Consider the following 25,934-nt stretch of genomic DNA (forward strand, 5'->3'; position numbering starts at 1 on the left):
TAGCGGTTACCTAGAAACAAAATAATATATTTTTTAAAAGTAAATTAAACAATAAAAAACAAAGACATATTCAACACAGAGTCATTCTCTACAATACATTTCATAGTTATTGTAGAGATCATTAATAATGTAACCGTAAAATTATTATCAACATGCCGGTTATGACGAACACGGTTTTCATTAAACCGGACAGTAATCTAATACAGCCGAAATTACAAAATAATATTAGCGCGGTATCGCGTCGTAAATTCATTGTTGATAAGATTATCACGCGGCCGAAGATAGGTTACAAGTGATAACGTGCTGCCATCAAAACAAATCATACCGTAGGACATAGGTATATATAATATTAGAAAAAGAAAAGCAAATAAATGTATATTAATTATGTTATTTCTATAAATAAAATTTTTAAGTTCACAAAAAAAAACATGGCGTCTTTAAATCTATTTTATATATGATATTAATAAGTGAATATATGTGTATATTTTTATATTTTCTGTCCTTAATTTCAAAAAAATCCGTGTGAATAATTTTAACAATTAAATAAGATTAAGAGATAAATATAGCAATTGCTTTGTTATAATCAGTATAGAGGTTATTTAAATATAAACTATATAAACTTCACAATTTATTCCTTTTTTATTATCTGTGCTAAATAAAATTACAAATATATTTAAATACATTAGAAAACTATTTTATATTCTCTACTTTTCGTTTCAAGTAAAAATTTTGTGATGTGTAGAATTTTTATAAAATAAATTATTTTGACTGAATTGACACTATTTGCATAAACACGTTCGCTTTGTTATGATTATTAAAAAGTAGCTAAAATGACTTGATAACATGACTTTAAAAAATAAAATCAATTCTGATCTTATAATACGTTTATATTAAAATGTGTAGGTGCTCGTGATATGTATTAGATATGGTTAAATGATAAATACATATAGAAAATCTTAATATAAAAACTTAACATTTCACTCACCAAATGAGAAATAACTTCCCAACAAATTTCTAATCATAACTCCGAATGGAAACGGCGAAGGTCTTGAGGTTTACAGCCTGTAGGAAGTGCAACGTTTAAAAGTGATAGTAAAATAATTAAGTACTTCCACACTTCACTTGTAGTGCGTCGATAAAAACGTTAATGATTAAAAAAATGTTACATGTACAAGCCAACTGATAAGCTAACTCGCTAGGTTGAATTAACTTTGTCATGGTGTTAGTGAACCGAAAAAAAAGTAAATAATGAAATAATACTATTAAACCATTTAAAAATAGGCAAAAAAAACTTTGTGTCAAATAAGACTGACTGAAAAAAAAATACAAACAAAACTAGTTATCAATTAAATTACTGGCTTGTTTAATTCTTAGCAAAAAAAAAAAATAAACATAATTAGAACGCTTAAAGCGCATTCAGTGACCAGAAGTTCTTCTGTTGCATTTTAAACTTGGAACGATTCCATGTCTGTTACAGATAAATAACGTCCAAAATGGTCATAGCTTTCTTGGTGACCAGATAATTTAAGGTTTGATGTATTATACACAGATATGTGTTGGAGAAGATGGGACCGGCGCGACCGGTCCGTTACATTACGTTTATAGATGCGGTGATTAGAAATAGCTATTTTTCAAAGCCGGATTATGCCGCGTTAGAAAATGGTCGCCATCTTTCCGGCACGTCTCCGGTTTTTCCTTGTGGGTGTCGGATTAGTTTATACCATTACTTGTATCAATAATTTTCGTAATCATTTTAATGGCCGGCGACGGAACATATATATATTTTTATCTGAACTTAATTTTTTAAGACGATCGCTTTCATTCCTGAGAGTTGTCTTGTTTCGCGTAGTATAATTAGACGTTTAATGGCGTGCCAATACAGATAATTTATTGAGCTGTAATATAAATGTTTGAGAGACAGAGAAGAAAAAAACTAATTTTTACGACCGCTTAAGAATATTATTCTGTTATTTTTACGATTTGTCCTGCAAAGCTTTTGTGAAATGGTTATTTTCGTTATCAAACTATAAACGTTGTATATGATTTACGGCTCCTTCATTACGATGTTATAAAATAGCTTAACTCCTTAACTTTACACTACGCGGCGGTACGCGCTGGTTCATTGTGCATTATCGATTTACCAATTGCTTATTTATTATAAATATTTTTACGACGCCCCTTTGAAATTAAATTTACTCACAACACGAACTTTTTCAGTGTTCTAATAAACAATTAATTAATAGACAGTGTATAAACGTTATAAAACAAACACGTATTGTTTTTTTTTAAAGCGCAAAAACTTTTAACATAATCTGGACGTAAAAATCAGACCGATGACCGGAGTTACGAACGCACCCACTAATTTGTTATTTAAATGTACATCTTCAATTCCATTTTTGAATTTTGACCTGAATGCTATATGTTGTTAGAATTAAAAATTTATATTTTCATTAAATTCCCAATCGACTGCGAAGTTCTGTTCCATTTTCAAATTATTATATATTTTTTTTAAATCGCCAGTAAAAATATATTTTTCCATCATAACGCTAAACTAATACTAATATATAAATACTCCTTGGAGTTATGTAGGAAACGTTTCCAGCCTTCGCGGTCATTGTTTTATTCACGGCGCGTACCTTTTTCAATTTGAATACCGCTGTTCATTTTCGTATTGGATCTTTGTGGACGTCTAATTGCGCACTTTAGATTCAACGCTAATTCTCGCGCTCGCTAATTTGAGGGTTTATTGTGTAACCGACTGTTTAAACATCCTTTTTAAAGACGCTCCTGTTGAATAACTGATAGAGTTCAGACCGTCTATGGCAGCGTGAGTTTGTGTTTTGTAATTTTTATATATACATATTTTTAAGATGAATTAAAAAGAAAATTCGATACGAAGATTCCGAAGCAAAAATTAGGTCCCCTGTTTATCTAGTATCTTTTAATACTTGTAATACGCAGTCGGATTTGTCTTAAACAATATTAATAGAGGCTGGATGAATCAGCGAATACGGGGAAGGGTTGCAACGACAGCGCCTCGACATCGGCTGTATACAGGCGAACATGAGTATAGTTTAACAATTCTATTACAAAAAAAATAAAAATCAAAAAATATTGCGATATGTTTTAGTTTAAATTGATCAGTAATGTTTTAAATTGGATATATTCTGTATATAAAAGCTTCTTATTTAGTATTTAATTATAATTGCGTCAGATTCCCTTACTGTACGGTTTCTCTGTTTGTCGTCTGTTGGGGGCGATGACCAAATTATAGCCAAGACCGTATGCCGTCGGCAGTCGATTCTGTTAATCCACAATTTATAAATAAATCCCGATAAAGCTTTCACGGTATTAAGTGCTCTGTATTTATTGATGTTCAACTTTTTAATACCTGAACTATTTGAATGTTTATGAGATTTATTAATATTTTACCAAAATAAACATCGACTGTGAAAAATTATATGCGCCACTTGGGGGTTATACAGACTGAGATTGCGTTAGGAGTTTCGTCTTAAATAGTCAATCAGGAGTGTCCGCGTGGCTAATCTTGTATTCACTCTCACAATGGACGTAACGAACGTTCAGCCGTGGTACTGTAATAAGAGGCGCGTGGGCGGCTCATGTCAACGTTATTTATGATGAGATTTCTTTCCGTATATTTTTTTGTGCTGGCATCACAGCACGTCCAGCTTAATATCCGAAATTAGTCGAAATAACCGCCGACGCCTACTTATCGCGAGCGTTCTGTATCCATAAATTCATCCGGCTCAATACACACGAGAATCCTTTAAGTGCAAAAGTTATTTTATTTATTTAATAAAAGCAAAAACATTGTATGTCTCGGAAAGGAAATCGTTATCTTAACGACGGCGTATTTACGTAAAATCTGACTAAGAGACTGAAGCTGTCCCTTGGAGGGCAGAAGACGATAACGACGGCTTCTATCTGTAGTGGGTTCATGTGCCAGCTATTGACCCCTCTGTTTACAATATACAGAAGATAAAACTCCTTGCGCGCAGAAAATGTTATAAATTAGAGAGCACTATCAATTTGTAAAACATATCGCGGTCTGAGGTTAACGGTCGGTTAAAATTAATTTAAAATATAAACTATGATGATTAGAACGAAATCAGCTGATCGACGAGTTTTTTATGTCTATGACGTATGGCTGTTAGACTTTGTTTCCAAGTACATATCTTGGAGTTCTCCGGGTGATACGACTTGGGGATCCTCATACCACGAGAACTGCTTCTAGGGACACAATCCGCGATCTTCCAGTCAGCCATCGGGCCTGGTGTGAGTGGTGTTAGTAATCCGTCAGATCACAGATGCTCCATGCGATTGGTTTATCGACACGTGTTAGTTCAGCGGCGTCGGTGTCGGCGTCCCCAATGCGGATGGGCAAATGGAATAATGGACGTCTGGGCCCGCATCCGCCGCGGGACTCGGATACAACTCCTGCACGTTGGATACAATTTTTCAATTAAATCAACCAGACGCAAGATCCCTAATAGGTGTCGTTAAGAAGTCGTGTGCTCGATTTTCGATGTGTCCCAGTAACGAGGACGTTTTATTAGTATTTATGAGTTGAACAAAGTGAGGATGCGTTGTGTTGTATGGAGCGGAGGAATTTATTGCTGATTCGCTGGTATATTAGGGTGATAGCAGGATACGAGATACGTTACACCTCGCCCGACGGCATCGTACTGTTTGGATGGCTCGGATTTGGACAAAAAAATATCAAAGATTTACGATCTATGCGCTGTAAATTTGGATTCGACTGTCTGACGTATTTAACAAGTTGATCATTGTTGATTAATGTCCTTAAACACTGTAGGTTAGGAATTTAATAAGACTTCGACTGGGCAATGAATATTGACTACATTGAGTACAGTTTACATTAGGTATTGTGAACAGTAGGGATACATTATACAAGTAACTAGCTTCTGGTAGCCTCGTGTGAACGCTCCGCCAGATGACACAGAGGAAGACAGCGATATGACTGGCTGGTGTGTTAGAAAGAGACAGTTGTCTTAAGGGTGGCGTTCGTCATGTCCCACCCTGTGTCTGGAACAAGTGACGTTCCTGTCTTCCCCAACAGTCTGCTTTCGAATACCTCGCCCTTTTTCTAATATTTTTTTTTTCAAACACACAAAACGAATTCTAAATACAATATATTTGTTACAAATCGACCTCAAGCTCAGTCGTTTTTAATTGCAAAACCAAATTCCCACTTCTCGGAATCGACCTACGCTAATCTCGAGACTGAACATAAAAAACCAACGCATGGGCGTACACCGAGCGAAATTTAAATAACTGTAGCAATTAATCCATGGACTTTAATTATCGCAACGGGGTCCTGGCTCATCAGGTCGACGGCGTGACTTATGTGGCCTACCCACGACATGCGTAACCAGCCGTCAAAATTTAATAATATGATAAAGAAACGAATCCAAGAAACTTACCAATCGCAAAAACTCAGTGGATCGAAACGAACATATTACTCAGCAAAGATTCCCAGAGAGAAAAAGCCACAAGAATGTCATTAAAAAAAATTAAACTTACAATATATATATATTTTTTTCGTTATGGCAAACCAAATGGACTAAAGGTTATCTCGAAGGAAAAAAGGCGGGACGGAGCGATTCCATTTTTAAAACGTATCATTTAATTTTGGAACCGGCTTTCAAGACGTCAAAAGGTAGTCATTACATATTTTCGAAATATTTAATGGCTAGCTTTACATTAAAGGGACAGCTTAGCGCCTCGTTCTACTTAACAATACTTTTCGGAATATATTTTAACATTCTAGATATGTCTAGAAGTTTTTGATGATGTGCTTTTAAAATTCAATTAATATAATAAAAAAAATATATATATACATTTAGTAAGCTATGATTACAGAATACTAATTACCCCTATCCCTTCATACGTGACGGTATGTGAACTGGCAATGACCTAAAATTTATGGGAAAATATTTTTATCCGAAAATAATTATTAACATCGCTCTATTGTCTATGGGATAAGATTTGATTTCGCTTGTCTCTGCCGCCTGTGGTTCAATCTTGCTCCACATGTAGTGTCAAATGCCTACAAATTAATGACGTAAGTCAAAGTGTGTCATGTCAGTTACAGCCAATATCAGATATATACTAATAATAACCCCAAGCACTGCTCGTTATAACTTCAAATTGCATATAAATCATTTAGATACAAATAACAAACTATAGTCATGTAGATAATCACAAAAAAAAATAGATTTCATTTATATCATCATTTCTGTTTTCCGTCATCTTGTTGACTTTAATAAAGAAAAAAAAATGGTTTTAATTAATTAAGAATTACGAGTTATATAATATAAAATAATTCCCGGAACGTGAATTTATAATGAAACTGTAATAGAGTTGTCACCAAAGCTACAATTTGTGTAATATCCAGGTAACCTAGGTATTAACCTGTATAGGGGCAGATGTAACCGTCTATTAAACAAAATGACATTAGTTTTGAATTGTAAAGACTGTTACACACTTGTGATATAAAAATATATATTATAGTAGCTTTATACGTGATAGCATACAACCCTTATCAAAGTATACTAGGTAATAAATATGGCAATAAAATAGCCAACGATAAAGCGCAAATCTGCACATAAAATGAACAAACAGTGTTGCCATTACGTTGAGTAATTAATCATTATTTATTCTGTAATAAAGTTAATATTAGAATTAATATTAAAAATATTTAATATTTTCTAAATATATATATATATATATAAAGTGAATTTAACAGGTGTGTCTGTCAATATTATAAAGCGCTTCGTCACCGTTTTTGATGGTTAAGGGACGGGTAGGAATCTACTGCGTGTAAGTAACGTAAATATATACATCATGTCTGTATATTTTTATATATTTCTTTGTAGGAAATAATTTGATTACTTTCGCGTCTGAATTATATACAAATATTTTATTGGAAATGTTATATACATTGACATATATATGGTTATGATTTTAATTCATTAAATTTAACTTAATTATATTTTAAAATAACTCGAAGACGGGTGAAACTTAAGGCTTGTGTTTTGAGTTTCTTTATTGATGGCCAGAGATGGCTGGCGGATGAGTCGGCGTTTGTATAGAGTTATTTTTTAATTTTAATAAGTTTTTTACTTTTAATATAAGTAAATATCGAATGTTCTGGATGTTTTAATTAATACAATGCTATGGATCGTTATATCAAACCCACACGTCAGGTTATGCGTAAATAAATATAAAGATATTCAAGAACGTTTTCAATATCTGTTTGTATCGCGGGTATATTATTTAGTATATATTTTTATAATTTTAATTACTTTAGTCCTGATTCTGTTGCAGTTGTGTAATCTTTTGTGTTTCCAATTCATGTCATAAGTTATAAGGCCGAAGACTAAGAAAACTTAATGTTTTTTTGCCTCATGATGAACTTTGTTACTGAGAATGATTTTACTTCTTAAGCCTAGACATCTACTCCTTCATCTTGTCAGAGACTATGAAACAGGTTGGACCAGTGACCCTCTGTATGTAAAACGCGTTCAACTGCTGGTACTGCTGCCAAAGCTTTAAATATCACGAATGCTTTAAATATTTCTTATTCTATTTCTAAGTATTCTGAATATAAATTATTCTGTCTTCTCTCGTCATTAACGCTAACTTCCAGAATCCCAATATAATCAGAACCTCCTAATCTATTCAGTTTTTGCTTTGATACATTCATACTGTCTCCATGGTTGTACTTGTATTTTCCCTCCCTCACTATCTTAGGACTAGACTAAGCCAGGATCCTTGTGATTTCATCATACTATGAGGTTTTAAGTTAATACTTGGAAGTATCTTATCCAAGGATTCATCCAAAGAAATTATGATACTAATAGGAAAGATTTCTGTGATTTTTTGCAAGAATTACAACCAAAGGTCCATCTAAACCCATTATGACAGGCCTACGGCAGATCCTAGTCAGTTTTTGCTATGATAAAACTGCACCAAGTTTCAGTCATGTTCTGCAAGTGTTCGCCCAGATTCCGCCCAATCCAACCATGAAATGATGTTCCAGTACGACGAGAGCCTTCACGGCGGGGGCTACATGGAAGGCGGCGCCATGTACCACGAGCACCGTCTCTCCCACCCTCACATCCCGCCGGTACACTACCCTCCGCCCGCTGCGCCGGCGCACGCGCTGCCAGGCGAACCTCTCGTGCACAAACGAGACAAGGACGCCATTTATGGGTGAGTTGGGGGTAACGTGTGTTTTCATATTATAGATGTAGCTGCTTCGTAGATAACTTAGATTGTAGCGACCGAACCCGGGTGTTGAGAAAATAGGTAGTATATATTTAGATATGTTGCAATACTACAAGGAGTTACTTCTAAGAAGTGACTTAAGTGAGTCAGTATATTGTCCTCGATTTTTTCTTTCTTAAATTCAAAGACTACTATTTTCTGAACAAGTTTGTTTTAGTGATTTTCAGCTTGAAATATTTGGCAAACGTCTTCATATAAACAGTTACCGGCGGTGTTTGTCTGTTTGTTTTTGTGTTCCCTTTTGCGATGTTTATTGTAATTATTCTTAAAAAAATAAATGTTTACCAATGACCTTATAGCGTAAGTCGGTCGCACCGACACTAAATACTTACAAAGATATGCTTATATGAAAATAAAAACGAGATTACAGTCATAATATTCATTACTGTTTCTGGGATACAAAACCATTTTATATTATTGTTTTTATTTACTTATTTTTCCGTTCGATGATCCGGTATTTAGTTAAATTTATTTTAGTTTTGTGTGTGATGTTATTGTAGATGAATCTTTAATTCGTTTTTTTAAATTTTATTATGATACTCTATGATGATGATACTCTATGGTGGTAAAATAAAACGAATAAAAGCTAAGCGTTTATTACAAACGCTATATATATGTGTGTGTGTGCGTGTGTGTGTGTGTGTGTGTGTTATATAACCCGTTACACTTTATCGTTTCCCACTAAGTGTATCGTTGTTATATATAAATAATATTTATTATATTTTTAGCGTCACAATCTCTAATCTTTATCGAGGATTAGTCTATAATGTACGGTAGCCATGCTATCTCCAGATAAATCGTGACAACGTGCCTAGTTAATGCAATTTTTATATTCGCTACGTGTGTGTCAAGGTGTTACCGCGCTGCTACGGAACTATATACTGATCGTGAAGTTAATACCCTTAAGCCACGATAACAGAATTGGCGTGTTCGTTTATTTGTTACAAAATAACCCAAAACATTAGTTTGATTTTATCAAGTATGAGGATTTTATTTATTAATAGATGTATTTATATGTAGATTATTCTATATCTGTGGGAACAGCTTCATTTGAGAGAGATTTAAAAGATCAAATCTTTCGAGTTAACCTTCTGTGTGTTTGTCTGTGAACTGTTAAGTTTATGAGTTTTATCTGTTCAAATGACTGTAAGGTGTTCAGCTTCATCACGATTATGGATATCAGATCAAAACTTGTCAACAACTTTCAATTTCTGGTGTCTGTCTGCGGATAGCGGTGACAGTGGAGGAGCGGAGCGGGGAATAATTAAAAAAAAAATCATACTTAAATATATTACAAAGTCAATGTCATTTAAAAAATATATTTATATAAGAAATTAAATAAGCTATAAAAAAAAAAAATATTTCACTATTTCAAAAACATCCTAAGTTAAATTCGCTTCCAATAAACTATGACGTACCTATCGTTGCAATTTTAATATCACACGTAATATTTTTATTATGTACATGTTATCATTATTTAAATATAATATTTAATGATTCAATCATATTTTTATCAGATCAATTTATGCCAATGCGCTGTAATAACGGCTATCAAAGGGACCACACGTTTGTATTGTAAAGGTCAACGGCTGACTCGATTATTGCATACGATCTCTGTTGCTATACTATGAAAGTATCGCTATTATCTCACTAACTCATTACTCGATTGGTTCTCAAACTTTTTTACCCACAGACAGACTTAACATTCTACATTAATTGCGATTCTTAATGAGTTTTAATTTTTTATTTTTTTTTATTTTTATTTAATACTAATTCTATGTGGCATATATATAATTTGCAGCAAGAGCCTCGCGTTACACATAATTAAGACTTAATCGCGTGATACGCTATAATTATACACTAAGTATATTTTCATTTTATAAACTTAATTGTTCTCGGATACTTTGAAAAAAACTGTTCGGGATATTTAACATAATTAATTTCATATATTGTATGTGCTATAAATCGCTAGCAGTGACACCGTACGCCTTGCATCAGATAGTACCATCACGTGCTCTCAATCGAGATAAAAATCTCTTGTATTGTATTCTCTACGTCAGTCTTAGAACACGAATAGGAAATTAAATTATCATTACAGAATAGTATAGTAATGAATAGTATAGAATTGTAGGAAAGTTGTAATGTATTTTATTTATAACCCGAGTGGGGTCGGCGATATCAGCATCACGTTTGGAGCATCTTATCTGTTGCTCTCAATTACATCTTCCATAGCCATCGGATTGAATGCCATCTTTGTATTATAATCTGTGTACTCGACGTTTTGCGTCTTAAAAATTTAATTTTTCATCTATAGATACTTAAAGAAATGAATTTATATTTAGCAGAAGATTAAATTAGTGATGAATAGTGTCTGTTTGTGTAATATATTTGGTTATGTTTAAATATTAGTTTAGAATCGCTTGCTTGTTAGTGTTGTATGTAACGTGTCGGTTGTTCATATATATTGTTATCCTCAGCCATCCCCTCTTCCCCCTACTGGCGCTGATCTTTGAGAAGTGCGAGTTGGCGACTTGCACGCCTCGCGACCCTGGCGTGGCGGGAGGAGATGTCTGCTCCTCAGAGTCCTTCAACGAAGATATCGCGGTCTTCAGTAAACAGGTAAGCAGAGCATCACAGGATATCATTTCTATCACTCAGAAGTGCTAACCCCTGGATACAAACTACTCCAAAGACAACGACGTCTCATTTAAAAGTCGCCGGTTACATTCATAGTACTTCAGTATGAAACATCATTAAATTCAGTAAAATCGGATTCTGCACGAGCTCTCGAAAAGAATATAAAAAATATTCTCTCCAATTCGATTCATACACAAAACCCATTTAGAAGCGCTATACGAAAATTACTCGCGAAAGAGAGAATGCTGGGCTGAATAACTTTGTGGCAACGCACCTGCCTCCATTACCCATCAGAATTAAAAAGAGGAGAAAAAAAACCGCTAACGCATTCGGATATTAAAATGTCGCACAAAATGGCTACCCGTAAATCAGCGACGGCAATTTCTTCAGCTTTTAATAACTATAAAGCGTAATTAGCAATGGAAAATCTGTTATTGGTTTGTGTAGGCATCGCATTATTGATTGTTTACGGGTTACCGAGCGGCCATTTGCTTTGCTTCCAATATCGATTGTATGTAATAGGATCGATATTACTTCTTGTTCGGAATCGATTTGTTACGTTTCATTTTTATTAACTGGTTAAGCTGTGGCCGGCGTCACAGATTAAATATATATCCGTAGAGTATCAATAAAATCAGAAACAAACATCCGTAACAAAAGCCCGTACTTCATTTTGCGATGTAATTGCTTATTAAATATATTCATAATATTTAACGGAGCGGTGCATTTATGCGATATTTCATTATGCGGTTTTGGTAATAACACAACAAAGTAAATCAGCATGTCGGATAACACCTATTATTTGTAAAAAAAATACATTAAATTGAGTAATTTCGTTGTAATTCGGTATTGTCGGATCGGTAATCTGCTGAGTGTAGACCGTCAATCACTAGCCGTATAATTTTCTTATTCTATAATACCGCAACATCTTTGTGTTGGCTGTGTTACAATAACTGTTGACATGTTGCGGCGAGAGGCAATTTAAAAAAAATATACACTGACATTAAAACGTCACACAACAATTACGCATCCGGAAGTCATGTTTGTTGTTAAATTTCACTTTTTAATATATATAGATGTCAATTAATGATTTATTTTGAATATATTTATATTGTAGCTTGAACTTCGGGGTCTTTTGATAACTCGCTGATAACGTGTCAGTGTCAGGGAACTGACCAACGTTTGTTTATTTACTTTGTATTGACTAAGGCTGGCCTCTGACGAGTTTATCGTGTCACGCTTTTTATAATGTTTTGTCTTTATGTCGTCTGGGATACTCTTAACATCTAAACTATATCAAACTTTTTATAACAATATGCCAATTTTGTTGACATTCCTACGAGTCTTTGATTGCCAGATTATTTTATATATCTGAACTGTCCATGACTATTAGGTTGAGTTATTTTTAACTAGAAATGAATTACAAAATCTCGTCCCAACAAATCCAGATAGCCAAATCGTCAGTCAAATGCCGATAGTGAAGTAGTCGAGATAGCGCAGTAATACAGCCATAAGCTGGGACATTCATCATTCATCCTTGTATTGACAAACGCTAATCGCTGCATTTTAATTACTCCAATAAAACCTTTATCGACAGCAGCACGTGAAATCGCCACAAAAAAGAGATAAAAAACCCGGACCTCCCACTCTAGAGCACTTTAATAAGCACATCCGTAACTCATCGCCGGGCCGAATAAATCATAAACTGTAAAGTGTTTATTTTCAAAGTACTTAATATGTTATAAATTTATTTAAGTGGCGTGCGGTACGATTGTGGACTGATTGATATACTGTTCACCGTTGTGAAGTCGTCGTCGTATTCCGTCGACGGCTGTGGCCTCGGCGGCATGGGCTTGTGGCAGCGTGGCAGCGTGGCAGGGTCGCATCACGCCAGCGACGATCAGCCTCTCGCGGTGCAAGCTGGATAAAGCTCGGTTAAAATCCGCCCATAAATCATGATAAGCAAATATATAAATTAAATATGTCACATAAACGTCAAAACAGTTTTCATTTGTAAGGATTTATGTCATTAATGTCATAATCGATAAAACATAGGAGTAGTGATGTGACAATGAGCTCGGTGAAATTTTAATTGACTCGAGTTTTAATAATGAACAATCGCAAGAATCTCGATTGTTATCGTCCGTGATGCGTTCCTTTATGAACATGTCTGTTCTTATTAATTGCGTAACATTGTATTAAAGAAGCGTTTTAATTGAGAGCTCTGTTTTTACTAACTATAGTAGCAATTTCTTTGCAACACTTGATGTAATGAATAAGTTCAAAGGTGTAACGAACGAGTTGCGGTGAACAGCTGATGTCTTGAAAGGGAAATGTCTAAAAATTATATCTATATATATTGTTGTGTATGGTTTAATTTTGTTAATTAAATTTGATTCGATATATCTCTAGTTTGAAAACATCTATAACTTGACTTACTTTTGACAATTTTTTTTTTTCAAAATCATCTGAGCTCGGTATATTTTAACGGTTTTAACATCAGCTTAATTTCTTTGATGATATGTATCGCATGTTAGGGAAGGCGAGGTGTGAATGTATGCAACGGACTATTTACAACACGAATATATTAATTCCAATAATATAAATTAACGGTACACTATCAATATTTGTCACTGACGCGCTAATTAAGTTGTATTAATAAAACGATATTAACATATATGTTAATACACAAAATAAAATACTGTTTAATTAAAGATCACTGGCAGCGACGAATCCGATACGCAATTATTAGAAAAAAAAAAATAAACATTGTAATCTTTTGCAGTTTTATAATGAAGTAAGTAATTAAATGTTAGAAAAAACTTATGATTGAGCACGCCACTTGTACGTTGTATGATCTATTTGTAGAAATCTTTATATAGAAACAGGTTGGGCGTCGTGGATAGTGGACGGTAATGTTTTAATTACGTTCGTATCAGTTTCCAAAGGATATGGCGCTGGTGGAACTGACGTGGAACTGGGGATGCATTAAGTTGTTGTTAATTCATTTTTACAATAATACCGCTATAATGGCAGATAAAACCTTGACTCTATATGATCAGTGTTTACATCTGTCTGTGCGTTGTACAATTGTATATTGTTAAGGGATTTTGGACGCGCAATTTAAGCTCTTTGTCGTCGACATCGAATTGAATGTTTTGGCGCGAATATAGAATAAATAATGGCGGCCCGGTCAAACGCAGCTGCGCATGCGCCGTTTCAACGATGTGATTCAAATATTTGACTTAAATTTTAGCTTAGTTCGAGCTATAGCGATGAAATAAAATTTCCAAGCAGTATTTATCGAACCAGCTCCATCATTAGCGAAGCGCGCCAGAGTGGAACCGCTATACGATACTTTTTTTCGTCTCGCTCGCACGTATTTTTTTTTTCTCATCTCATCGGTGATTCCATTTTATCATCCCCAATCATTGCATTTGCCATTCCGAATTCCTTGCACATTTTCTTAACTCTTGAACGATTTCGTAAGATAAGGCCGCTGTTCGAGATGTCTCGACGTCCTTTAAGGCAAATGTCATCTGGACCTCATATACATATTCTAAAGACACGCTTATTGCGAGACGTGTAATGGTTATAAATTTATCTAATACAAATGTTAACTTATACAGTTGTTTTATGTACAATTCATGTCGCACACCAGTCGGCCTAGAAATTTCTGAGTACTAGGTTACAAGAGATGGCAATACCAGATATAGGAATGGGATTCTGACGTAATCGAAGCCGACTGCTGTCAAAGGTTAGAGGCGATATAAGAATATTATTTACACAGAAGCTGCATAAAAATACCGAGGATTAACATGCTATGGGTCATTGATCACTGGTCTGGTGATAGGAGTTGTACGTACTATATAGGGCCTGAGTCTGAGTGGGTTTCTGATTGAGTTTGATGTAGTGACAGGCTCGTTGTAGGCTTGAACTGCTTGGTCCACGGACGATTCTGATGGCGTGAGACATTCAATTAGCTCTGACACGCGGGGCCGCTTCCAGTTTTTTGTACGACTTACGGCATTCGCAGCAACAACCGCATCGCTTGAGACTTCGCACAGATTAATAAATCTGCGCAGACCATAAAGTCCGTTGTAATAAGTATATATATATAAGAATTTGATTGGACGCAATATATTTCCCTAGCGATGTGTCATACGCGTTATTAAGTCCATTTTTGGTAAAAAGCTCGCCGCGGTCCAGACTTGTCTGCAAAAAATCTGGAGTGAAGCCGCCATGTTTTTTTTCCTACCCGCTTCAGAATACTCGTGTTAAAAATGAGCGCAGAATGAGTATTAATTCGCACCGGCTAATAATGACATAAATATGCTAGGTTTTGTATGGGGTGATTGTAATTTTTATTCACTATTGTTGTTTCTTGCTGGATCTGATAGAGCTATCGTTTGTATTGATTGATATGAATTCCGTGGCGACATTCCCTGTAGGTGTTGTAACGTACACGACCGGCTCGCATTATTTTTACGACATTTTAACAATCTCGGAGTCAACGTTACTTGCATTCGCTTGTATTTATCTTTTATAGTTAGTCGTATAATTTAACAAGTGTAATAACTTTAACGGCCGACAAACAAACATATCTATATATTAATTAATTATAAATAAACTATTTAATATTTTTGTTTGCTTTAAATATGATCATTCTGTATACATCGTTGCGAACTCTTGGACGCATTCCGTCCGACACGTAATGTCTCCCGATTTCTTAACTGCTAAGTATAATACGACTTCACAAACGTTCAGAATATAACCAGCGGATCGTATTAAAACAGATTAACAATATAATTTTGCACGGTTATACCTCTCATTTTATTGCGAAACCCGAGTTTGGTATTAATTATTTTGAGTCGTAACTGTTTTTAATTATAGTATCGATGCTTTGATTTTTTTTGGAACACTTAAATCAAAATACTCCGAAAGCCATTAAACGCCTATCGATCTTTTAAACTTCCACCGATAATTTGTAAAAATAATAAAAAAAAAACACTCATTATGTATTTGACAGTCTACAGGCACCCCTGTTGACATAGACCAATATAATTAGACATTCAACCCTGCGGACGGTGATGTGTTTTGTAGGTCACATTATTATGGACGTCGGTCGATAGGACCAGTATAAAATAATACCTCGGTAAATACATTTTGAAGGTTAGCAGAGGTCTTTGCGTAGGGTAAATAAGGGTGGATGGCTTGCGGGGGTGTGTTACGACCAGTCAGAAGCAGCTGACGTGGATTAGGGTGTTTTTACCTACGAATGTGGGGTCGGAACGTTTTTCGGTGCCTAATGTTTGTCAATTGTTTGGTAGATGTGTTTAATTCTGTTATAAATGCAAAATGAATCAATTTAGCTCAACACTTCAACTGTTTTTGCTTGTCATATGTCTATTACCTATTTGATATTATGGTTTTATGGATATCACTATACACATATTTTCAATATACAGTTTTGTAACGAAAGACCCTTTTTTTTTAAAGTAGGTACGTTTTTGTTGTAAATAAATAATAAAAATAATTTGTCGCAATTACAAACAGTAAATGTTGATCGCGGTGGTCGTATTTGCTTTTAAAGTGGAAATGTAAAATTTTCCAGCCATTTCCTCAACTCATATATATTCCACCCCGGTCAGGTGCCCTATAATTTTGTGTCCTGGGTAATTCCTAGGTCGAAAATAACAGCCCATCCAGTCTTTGTTAAAGTATCAATTGTAATTAGATATGCCAGCTAACTACTTCTTTAAAGTATTAACCGTTATTACTTCCTTTAATTCCCGATAATTACTAGTTTCTAGGGCTCCTTTTGATGTATTCACGTACTTCCACACACAGCTATTTGTGTGCTTTCATTATTCATAAAACTTATAATTTTCCAAATTTAAATAAGTTTATTTTTGGTGCAAATGCTGTTTGTTTATCAAATGTGAGTATGTCAAAGTTAACCCTCAGAGGACGGAGTGGGGTCAATTCGTCACAGGAAACCCAACATTATTTGTAGCTGATCAATCAAGATTACTCACAACCCTTCCTTCGATTGTTTCATCAATGCCCATGATTAGGGCGTAGCCTTCCTAATGGGGAAGTCTTGTAATTTGCTGATGTATCAGATGAGGAATATTATCCGATATACATATATCACTTCTGCAAGCAAATTTAGGAATAATGCTCAAGTTTCTCTTGAACTTCATGAAGTTTCATTATGATTAGATATTTTGGCAATTTCATATAAAAATTCCGAGCCCTTCCGCTTATCAGACGATTATACTATGTCATAATCCACAAACACAAACTCCACGTAGGCTAATCCCTCATAGATTTCTGGAACCCTTTGATTGAGTTTTAAAATATTATATTAACAAAAGCCAAAACACATTTCCACCCGCAGATAAGTTATTAAACATTGCACCATTACACTTTAATTTTTGGCCCGGCGGGATTTAGGGGTGGTGTGGAAATTAAAAAAAATGGTAGGGTAGAATCTGCTTACTTATTCATCATGACGTACACAAACAAATGCAGCGGCGCGGGGTTAAGGAGCATTGTGCCATTGGTTAGTTATGTTGAACTTTTGTGTTGTTTAAATTATTTTTTATTCTACCGTCGAAAACACTTTGGTTTGTTTATTTTCAAATCGAGCGTGCGCGAGTGCTCGCTGTAAACACGGACTGTTATGAATACATTGTTTGTTTGTTGGCTCCTTAGCGGTGCACTCATGGGAACATATCAAGGGTTAACGCTTCGATTGGTGTGTGAATCTCAGATTGTATGACCACATTTTTCTGTTCAACGATATTCCAAAAACTCTGGAAACGTGTTTAAATTAAGACGCAAAATAATGTTCTCCTAAATTTGGATTCATATTGATTCAACAGTATATATATCACAAAAAACATCTGCCTTTTCGTAACGTATTAATCCGTATCTGAGTATCGCTTAAAAAATTATAATCCATCATTCGTATTCATAGATGTTTTAAATAGAAACGGCCGCAAAAAATGGATTCTAGCTCTGCAAACAAATAATTCAAAACATTTGTTAAAAAAACAATCTTATTATATCTTGTAAGTTTCTATAACGGCGGAGGGATATCCGAATTGTCCGAATTCCAACAACGTCATAAACCGAATTTGAACGCTAGTGTTGTTAATAGTGACAAGTAATGGTTGTTATTACTTGCAGTATTCTACACGACTACCCCTGAGTGACTCATTATGCACTACCTTTATAACCCTGTTTAATTCCTCCACAACCCTCTGAATGCGTTAATGGCCGAAAAACTGACCTTCTGGGTCAAAATGACCCTCAAGGGACCGCTTAAATGCCAACTAACGCGCTGAAAATGCTACCGTGTGAAGACACGTGATTTGCACTGTTTACTAAAAGATAAATTACAGTTTATTTGAAAAGATTATAAGACACGGCTATACGACGGCGCATTTCTTCAGCTCTGATGATGAGGCCCTTGTAAAATTAAAGACAAATAACAGTTGTTAAGGACGAGGACAATCATGTAAGGAATATAAACATCAACGCCATAAATAATTACGTGTTCGTTGAACCAAAATTACACGTTACGAAGAACTGTCAAAACCGGATCACGCCTCCACTTTTATAAATTAATAAATCAGACGTTCGGTGTCCGTTAGTGACAAAAATCACATCAGAAATTACGGGCCACAAATCGTCACAGACCAAGGCCATAAATCAACTCGAATTCTCTGAGCGATAATAAAAAAAACTAAGCAAACACCCCGTCGCAGCCGTCTTCTACCTGCACTCGTATCTTTTGAATACTTTTCTTGTATTAAAAATAAAATTTTAGAACACACGGATTTCGAAGCAAAAAACGCAAGAAAAACTCTCCTTTCATTATGTTCGTCTCTCTCTTTCTCTGTTCGTTACGTCTCGCTCTAATGGAGATGACGCTTAACAAACTGAAGCCGAGTAACATACAGAGATATGTGCTACATATTAAGCAACGGTTCACCATGTGTTTCTAATATTTAAGAAACGAGAATAGTTCGAGATTCTCAACATCGAAACGTCTACGAGATGATATGAAATTGGGATCAAACGGCTCAGGCCACTCGAATGTGGGCCAAACGAGTTTCCAATGTCTGCATTGCATATTTTGAACGACACCAAAATAAACGGGCAACAGTAAAATATTAATGAATTCCTGTTAGCTATGAATAGTTTTCTATGATTTACATATTTATGGCAGCAGACAACACGAGGGTTAAGCAAACAAAAGATCCCGTTCCATCCCGCGTCTAAGTTCTTTTAATTCCAGCCCGAATTCGAACAAAACTTAAACAACCGAAGCTCATTTTATAGAGCTGGCTTTATTGCTACAATATTCAGTAGGAGTCGTTTGGTTAAGAAATATTTATGGCATTTTTTTGTGTCCGAACCCGGAGAGAGATGAGTGATATCTGACGTTTACAAGTGTACCATAAAGCCGTTTGTACATTACATCCCTTTACGGCTGCAGTAAAGCGGTCGAAGGAAATAAATTCGCACGTCGTGGCTGATGAGGTGACGCTGATGACGTGACGTCCGAGCACACGACGCCGGCACGACACGTGATCGACGCACGCGTCAATACGCTTTACTCTGTAATTTGGTGTAACTACCACAGTAGCCGTGGAACTTTTTAAACTCATTTTTTAGATCAAATATTCGACTAACAACCAATAAAAAAACTAAATCACCTGCCCGCTCGGGCTCATAAAAAGTTAAAAAATAGGAGGCGACCTAACTAAATTACAAAATCCAAGCTTTTACGCATTATACGTTAATTAAGTATTGGGACAGTTGCAGCGCAAATCTCTATCATATGATCACCTGTGACAAGCGTCAAAATCGCTCGCGACGTATGATTTATGAAAACTGACGAACGCCCGACCGGCATCTTAGGTAGCCTCAGCTTTATTTTATCTTATAAATAGATTTTTTTATTAAAATTACAGGGTACCGCGTTTGGTAGCGATTTCGATGCGACCCCCGATATATCGGGCAATAACTTCTGGTTGGACGCTCATTACATTATAGACTGTAAACTGAATAAAATAGAGTCTAATATTAATTGCTTATACAATTTCCACATTCCAAAGCCTTCGATTAATACTCCTTCGAACACAAATTTAATGACGGGTTCCGTACTTTTAATTTAGACAGGTAGTTCTGTATTTTGGGACAGAAAATCTTATAGAGAGGTGTCCTTAAAATATTCGTTTATGACAATCCCCGTCAGGATGTAACCCCGAGTCCTTAACTTGCTCGAACAATGGGGTCTACATGAAGGCATTTATTCAATTACACAGACAATGCTATATTTCGCCTGAAAGTGCACAAAGGATGGCCACAATAGAGCCCAGGTAGACGAGCAGGGATGACAGACACTGACAATGATATTTGGGACGAGTCAAAAGTTATTCTTAAATTCCTAATAGTTTATTATAATGGCAACTAAAATATATGACATTTAAGCAATAAAACTGTACGCAAGGCTCCACAATAAAAATAATGTTGATGATACTGTTTAAACTTGATATGAGACGTAAAGAGAAAAAGTACAAAAAAAAACCGAAGGCGCTGCACATACTCCAAGTCGTATTTGACCACCTGGTTCATAATTTTTATGTTCTAGCAAATAGGCTTGAATTCTAAAAAAGTTTAATGCACTTTATAGAAACGGAACGGAAAAGTAATTTTGCATTTAATGTTCCAATACAGATGACCTTTAAGATTGCGTGTCGGCTTATTGAATGAAACGAAAAACTGTTTCTTATTAATGAAGGGAAATAATGGCCTGGACGTTTAATAAATTTGCTCCTATACGACTCGCACATAGGACGAGCTTATGTATGGTGGGGCTTATTAGCATTTAATTGTCCAAAAGTGGGGATTCACGGCTCGCTGGACCCAAAAATGAGGAATTTCCTCGCCGCGGGCCGGAGGAGGGTCTCTCTAGAAGATTGGTTATCGACACTAGGACAAATTATAATACGATTTGATACACCGCCGTGGTTGGCTGTCTCATGTACGTTTAATGTACGAGAAATAAACTTTATCTGTTTAATTAAGATCATATAATATTTTATCTATTCCAATCAATTTCTTTGAATAATTAACATAAATTTTATTAATTATGTATTGGAATTCCGAGAGACAGGATTACGTTTAGAAGTGCTTATAAACTTTGTAACCAAACCCCACGAGAGCCACTTAAGGCGGTCGGCGTTAATTCTTGTTTTTGTGTTGTGTACACTAAGCTTTAATAAAAATGGAAAACCATTTATAATCCGGGCACGGTGCATAGATGCGTGATACTATCGCATTTCCGGTCAAGGCAGGCTTAAAAAAACTTCTCATACTGTCAAAGATTATAAGTAAGGCCGTTCGATATTTAATATCTTTTGTTGTACACTTAAACCTTTAATATTTCTTACGGTTATCGGGCCCGGTTTTCGAGCCGTTGATAAGAAGGTAATTAAAGTTGCTTCGAGTTTAATAAACGTATCAGGTCGTATTTCACGAGGCCATTTTTGTAGTGATTTGTGGAATGCAATCATCGCACTTAGTTACGGCGCGATAAAATCTTGTTTCTACCTTCATTTAGTCTTTGGTTGCGCGTGCGCAGCGAAGCGCGCGTTTTATTAGCCTGGCGTTACGACCCGGCTCCGTCCGGTAATCTATGTTAACCGTTTCAATATTTGCATAAATTCATACGCTTTTTAATTTTATTAGGCGACGATGGTGCTGTATTTCCACAAAGGCCACTTGACTTGAAATTTATAACAGACTTTTGGCACAAATGCGATATTTACATATCCATTGTCTGCCGTGAATTCGGTTTTATTTGGCTCATTAATTTTGATGGATCCTCCGTGGAAACGTCTTTTGGAACTAATTAGTTAATTCATATATGTTTTCTGTTCACAGATACGCCAAGAAAAACCATATTACATTGCGGACCCAGAGGTTGACTCTTTAGTAAGTATCCCGCCATTTTATTACGTCCCTCTTACCCCAAAGATAAATAAATGACTCCAGTTTAATATACCATAAAGTAGTGAACATTTTATAGTTCACGTCTCCGGCGACCGAGTAATTTACGATTTGATTAGTTAAAGAGCTGTCTGAAATTAACCTCAGGTATACAAGGTTCTCGGAACGACGAAATAAAAGAATGATGAGGATTAAAAAAAATATATCAATATATATATTGTCACTCATAAAATTCTGAATCGCACAATCCCCCGTGGCTAGCGCGGACAAAAAGCGAAATAAAAATATGGCGGCCACCCACCGCAAGAGTTCGACACGGATACTTAACAGATTTTTAACAAATAAAATCTAAGGCATCACGAATTGCCCTACCGGAGCGATCAGTGTTCACTGTGTTTGTAAATTGGTTCATAAAAATACTAGGCTAGGGCCAATAACAAATGAGGCAGGCATTCCTTCGAAGTCAGCGTTGCCTTCAGCTCCGTATTGACACACATTGACCTGTAGCGATCTGGTGTGAGTCAGAAACTTTCAATATAATATGAGGGGTAACAAAAAAACGAGCTATAATAACCAGTTATCCCAAGGAACATAAATCTTAGGTTCGTACGTTGAAACAGTAGCGAGGCGTAGAGTTATAAAGCATCTCGTGAGCTGATAAGAGTCATTGAAGCCTCCAGATAAGAAGACCAAACAGCCGCATCCGGTTGAGCAAACTAAATAACTTAAAATGGGGTAAATTTATATTTCTACCTAAATTTATCCGCCGGCGAGTTGAGCGGGACAGAAAATATTAATAAAAAAGTTATAATTATGACAGTGACATTACAAATGTTTATTTAATAAATAGAACCTACTTTAATTTCACGTCTCGTAAAATGCCTGGAGTTATTTTCGGAGCTCTATTCAGTTAGCTTGAATGGATGCTTTGAGTCCTATTCATAAAGTAATTGGCCACGTATGTTATTGTAACGCCACTTGACATTCATAAAAACTAAAGTTTCGTTATATTTCTTTACAATTCACAAAAATTAACTTCAACACTTCTTGTTATATATATCCTTGACTTTGTCAATTCTCTGGGATGTTGTTAATCTGTTGTGCTGTATTTAATTTATTTACAACGTCCAAGCTTAAAGTGCCCAGATATCGCGTGAAGATAACCAAGTAAAATAACGAAAATATCCTAAAATTATCAAAGTTTCGTTTTATTCGTTCTTTCATAGATTTGCAAATATTTTTTGCGTGCCATCGTAATTCGTTGGAATAAAATCAAAAGCCAAATAAGTATGAAGTCAAAAAAATGCAAAAGTCAAAAGTGAGTCTTTTTGTTTCGCCTCAAGCTGTTATTTTTGGCTGTTTGCACTTTATCCTATAAGGGCATTGTTAACAAGCCCCGTTCGCAATGTGTCGATACGTAATAAGAGTCATTTGGCTTTATTCGATTGTGAGTGCGGCTCTTGTTGTGTGTGCGGTTTACAGCCTTTTGTAAATTACCTTACAATGAGTTAATTGGGAAATAGCGAAGGTACTTTCTGTGTGCAGATAGTTATTACATCATACCATTGCATCAATTACGAGTTGTGTGCGGAAAGCTTCAAATTATTTTACTATTTAATATTCTTTTTCTATTCGCGATTCATCGTATCATTATTTTCTTGTGTATAATTTATGTCAGCGCTAATTTCTCTCTTACTATTGACATCCGAGTGTTCTGAACCTCAATGTTTGCTGCATCTCGTCTGTGTTATCTCGCTGGCAGCCTCCGACTAGTGTCCCTTACAACAGTAAACAGTTCACCTTCTAAAATCAGTCAACAAACTAACGAGGTTTGCTCATCGGTAATATAAGCTACCTTCAAGTTATTATTAAGGCACTGTCATATCTAACAGTGTGCTCCTGTGGTTAGGCATTTCAGAATTTTCTTTTAATTCATAATATACATATATATTTAATATTTTAACTTCAATGTCTTCAGACGGTAGCATGTTTGAGTGGCTTGTATTACAAACATTTAGACCCTTTATAATGTTTGCTGAGCGTTTCTCAAACACCATCCGGGTCACGGCAAAACCACCCTTATGTCATATGTCATATAGATCATACAATTTTCGTCTCTCCATAGTAATGTCAACATATTTTTATCTGTGCATTTGTCAGGCGTCTGTGCAAACGAACGGGGGTGGCGCTTTAATTGACACTACTCTCATGGCACCCGGTTAGATGAGAGTTATTAATTATTTAAACACTTTAATAACATTATACTAAGATTATTAAAAAATCTTTACATTTTTTTATATTGAGAATTGAGTCACGGGAAGCCTTAATTCATAGCTTCCACCGCTTCCTTCACATCCGACATGCGATACAATGCATCACTCAAATAAATACACTCGAATGTCATAATCAGAAACGAATTACGTCACTAATTAATAAAACTCAGTCTCTTTCAAGATACGAGTCTAAAACTGTGAGATTAGATCCGCGATACTAGATAATTATCTCATAAGTTTTCTGTGTACATTAAACTTTATAGCGTATATTAAAAAGTAGGTAGGTCTCTGTATCATGTTGCCTCGTTATTGTCGTTATATAGTTTGGTATATCTCGACACAGCGGGACATCGATGGCCTTTATGCAGCTCTTTGTTGCTCACTCGCCATTGTCTGATTGACTCCGTAGCAAAGCTGTGCTATATTTACGTATACTAAAGTGAATTCTTTTATTTACAGATGGTGCAAGCGATACAAGTCTTACGGTTTCACTTGTTAGAATTAGAAAAAGTAAGTACCTCGCTTTAATATTACTCGTTGGGATACATTTCGAATCAGCGGATCGGGCCGAGGATAATGTTATGTGACGCTGTCCGTTTATATCGTTACGATTTACCGGCTCGGTTAAAGATTTTGTATTGAGATAACAGATTGAGATCACAGCCGCTATTATATATAACGTGCGTGTCATTTAATTATGTTAGTTTTGGAGTCGTCGGTGAAGTATCCAGAATCGTCCCCGTCGGTAGTGAGTGGACGGCTGCTGTTAACTTTTTCGTGTGTTTATTTTCCCCTTATCTCCCATTTCGGCTCGTTCACTTCGAGACCGGTCCGATTTCTTGCGCGTGTCGCATCGCTCCGCGTCATTATACCTTCCAACGGCTAACGGTACATCGGCTAAGTTTTTGCCATCGGCAATCAAATCGGATTCACGCTTACATTAATTAGACATCAAATCCCAGCGTCCGATTAATCCGACGCGATGGTCACGTTCCTAAACTCGTTCGCTGTGGAAACTCGAAACTTGTAATAGTACGCCGGCAATAGATTTTGGTATGGCGCCGCGTCACCGGGACCCGCTAGCTGGAGTTGTCCGACCGGGAACAAAGAGGTGTAACGAGATAACTTGAAATGTGATACGTCTTCGACTGGCCGGAGGGAGATATAAAGAACGATTCGAATAATAAAAATAAGACGTCCTAAATATTGAGCGCTGCCGCGGGCCGGTCGTACCGACACAGAACGCAGAACCCTGAGCACAGAGCACACAACACAGAGCGCGGAGCACAGAACACTGGCCAATGTGAATGATAAGTTTTAAATGCCCCCGTAGTCCATTAAAATGGAATCAGTTGTAGATTTATTGGAACCTTCATTTAAACTGTTGCACGATAAATAACATTTATCTGTATCTACGATCGTGTGTATCTAAAAAGCAGTTTTTTGTTATGCTCGCACGAACACGTCGGCTTCTATCTCGTTCCTAGTTTTTGTCCAAACATAAAATACAATAAAAAAATATATGAATCCGTTAGCTGGATCCATTTCCGCCTCAATACGTACACAGGTGAAGGCTTCGAATCTGTTACTCCGATGATATATGTAATAATAAAATATAACAAGCACGACGACGATAGCCTTAATGGCGTTTACAAATAA

The 25,934-nt window shown here is 35.8% G+C and overlaps 1 protein-coding gene across 2 annotated transcripts in view; it reads left to right on the forward strand.

Annotated features, from left to right (window-relative positions):
- Positions 1–25,934, forward strand: part of LOC116772960 (homeobox protein homothorax) — a 153,205-nt gene that overhangs the window by 2,231 nt on the left and 125,040 nt on the right. For both annotated transcript variants that reach the window (XM_032665292.2, XM_032665293.2), the window contains exons 2-5: positions 8,087–8,259; positions 10,812–10,953; positions 21,937–21,987; positions 24,735–24,785. In XM_032665292.2, coding sequence (XP_032521183.1) covers positions 8,087–8,259; positions 10,812–10,953; positions 21,937–21,987; positions 24,735–24,785 — 417 coding nt within the window. The remainder of the gene's footprint in view (positions 1–8,086; positions 8,260–10,811; positions 10,954–21,936; positions 21,988–24,734; positions 24,786–25,934) is intronic.

Source organism: Danaus plexippus (assembly GCF_018135715.1).
Source record: "Danaus plexippus chromosome 18 unlocalized genomic scaffold, MEX_DaPlex mxdp_20, whole genome shotgun sequence".
NCBI classification, from domain to species: Eukaryota; Metazoa; Arthropoda; class Insecta; order Lepidoptera; family Nymphalidae; genus Danaus; species Danaus plexippus.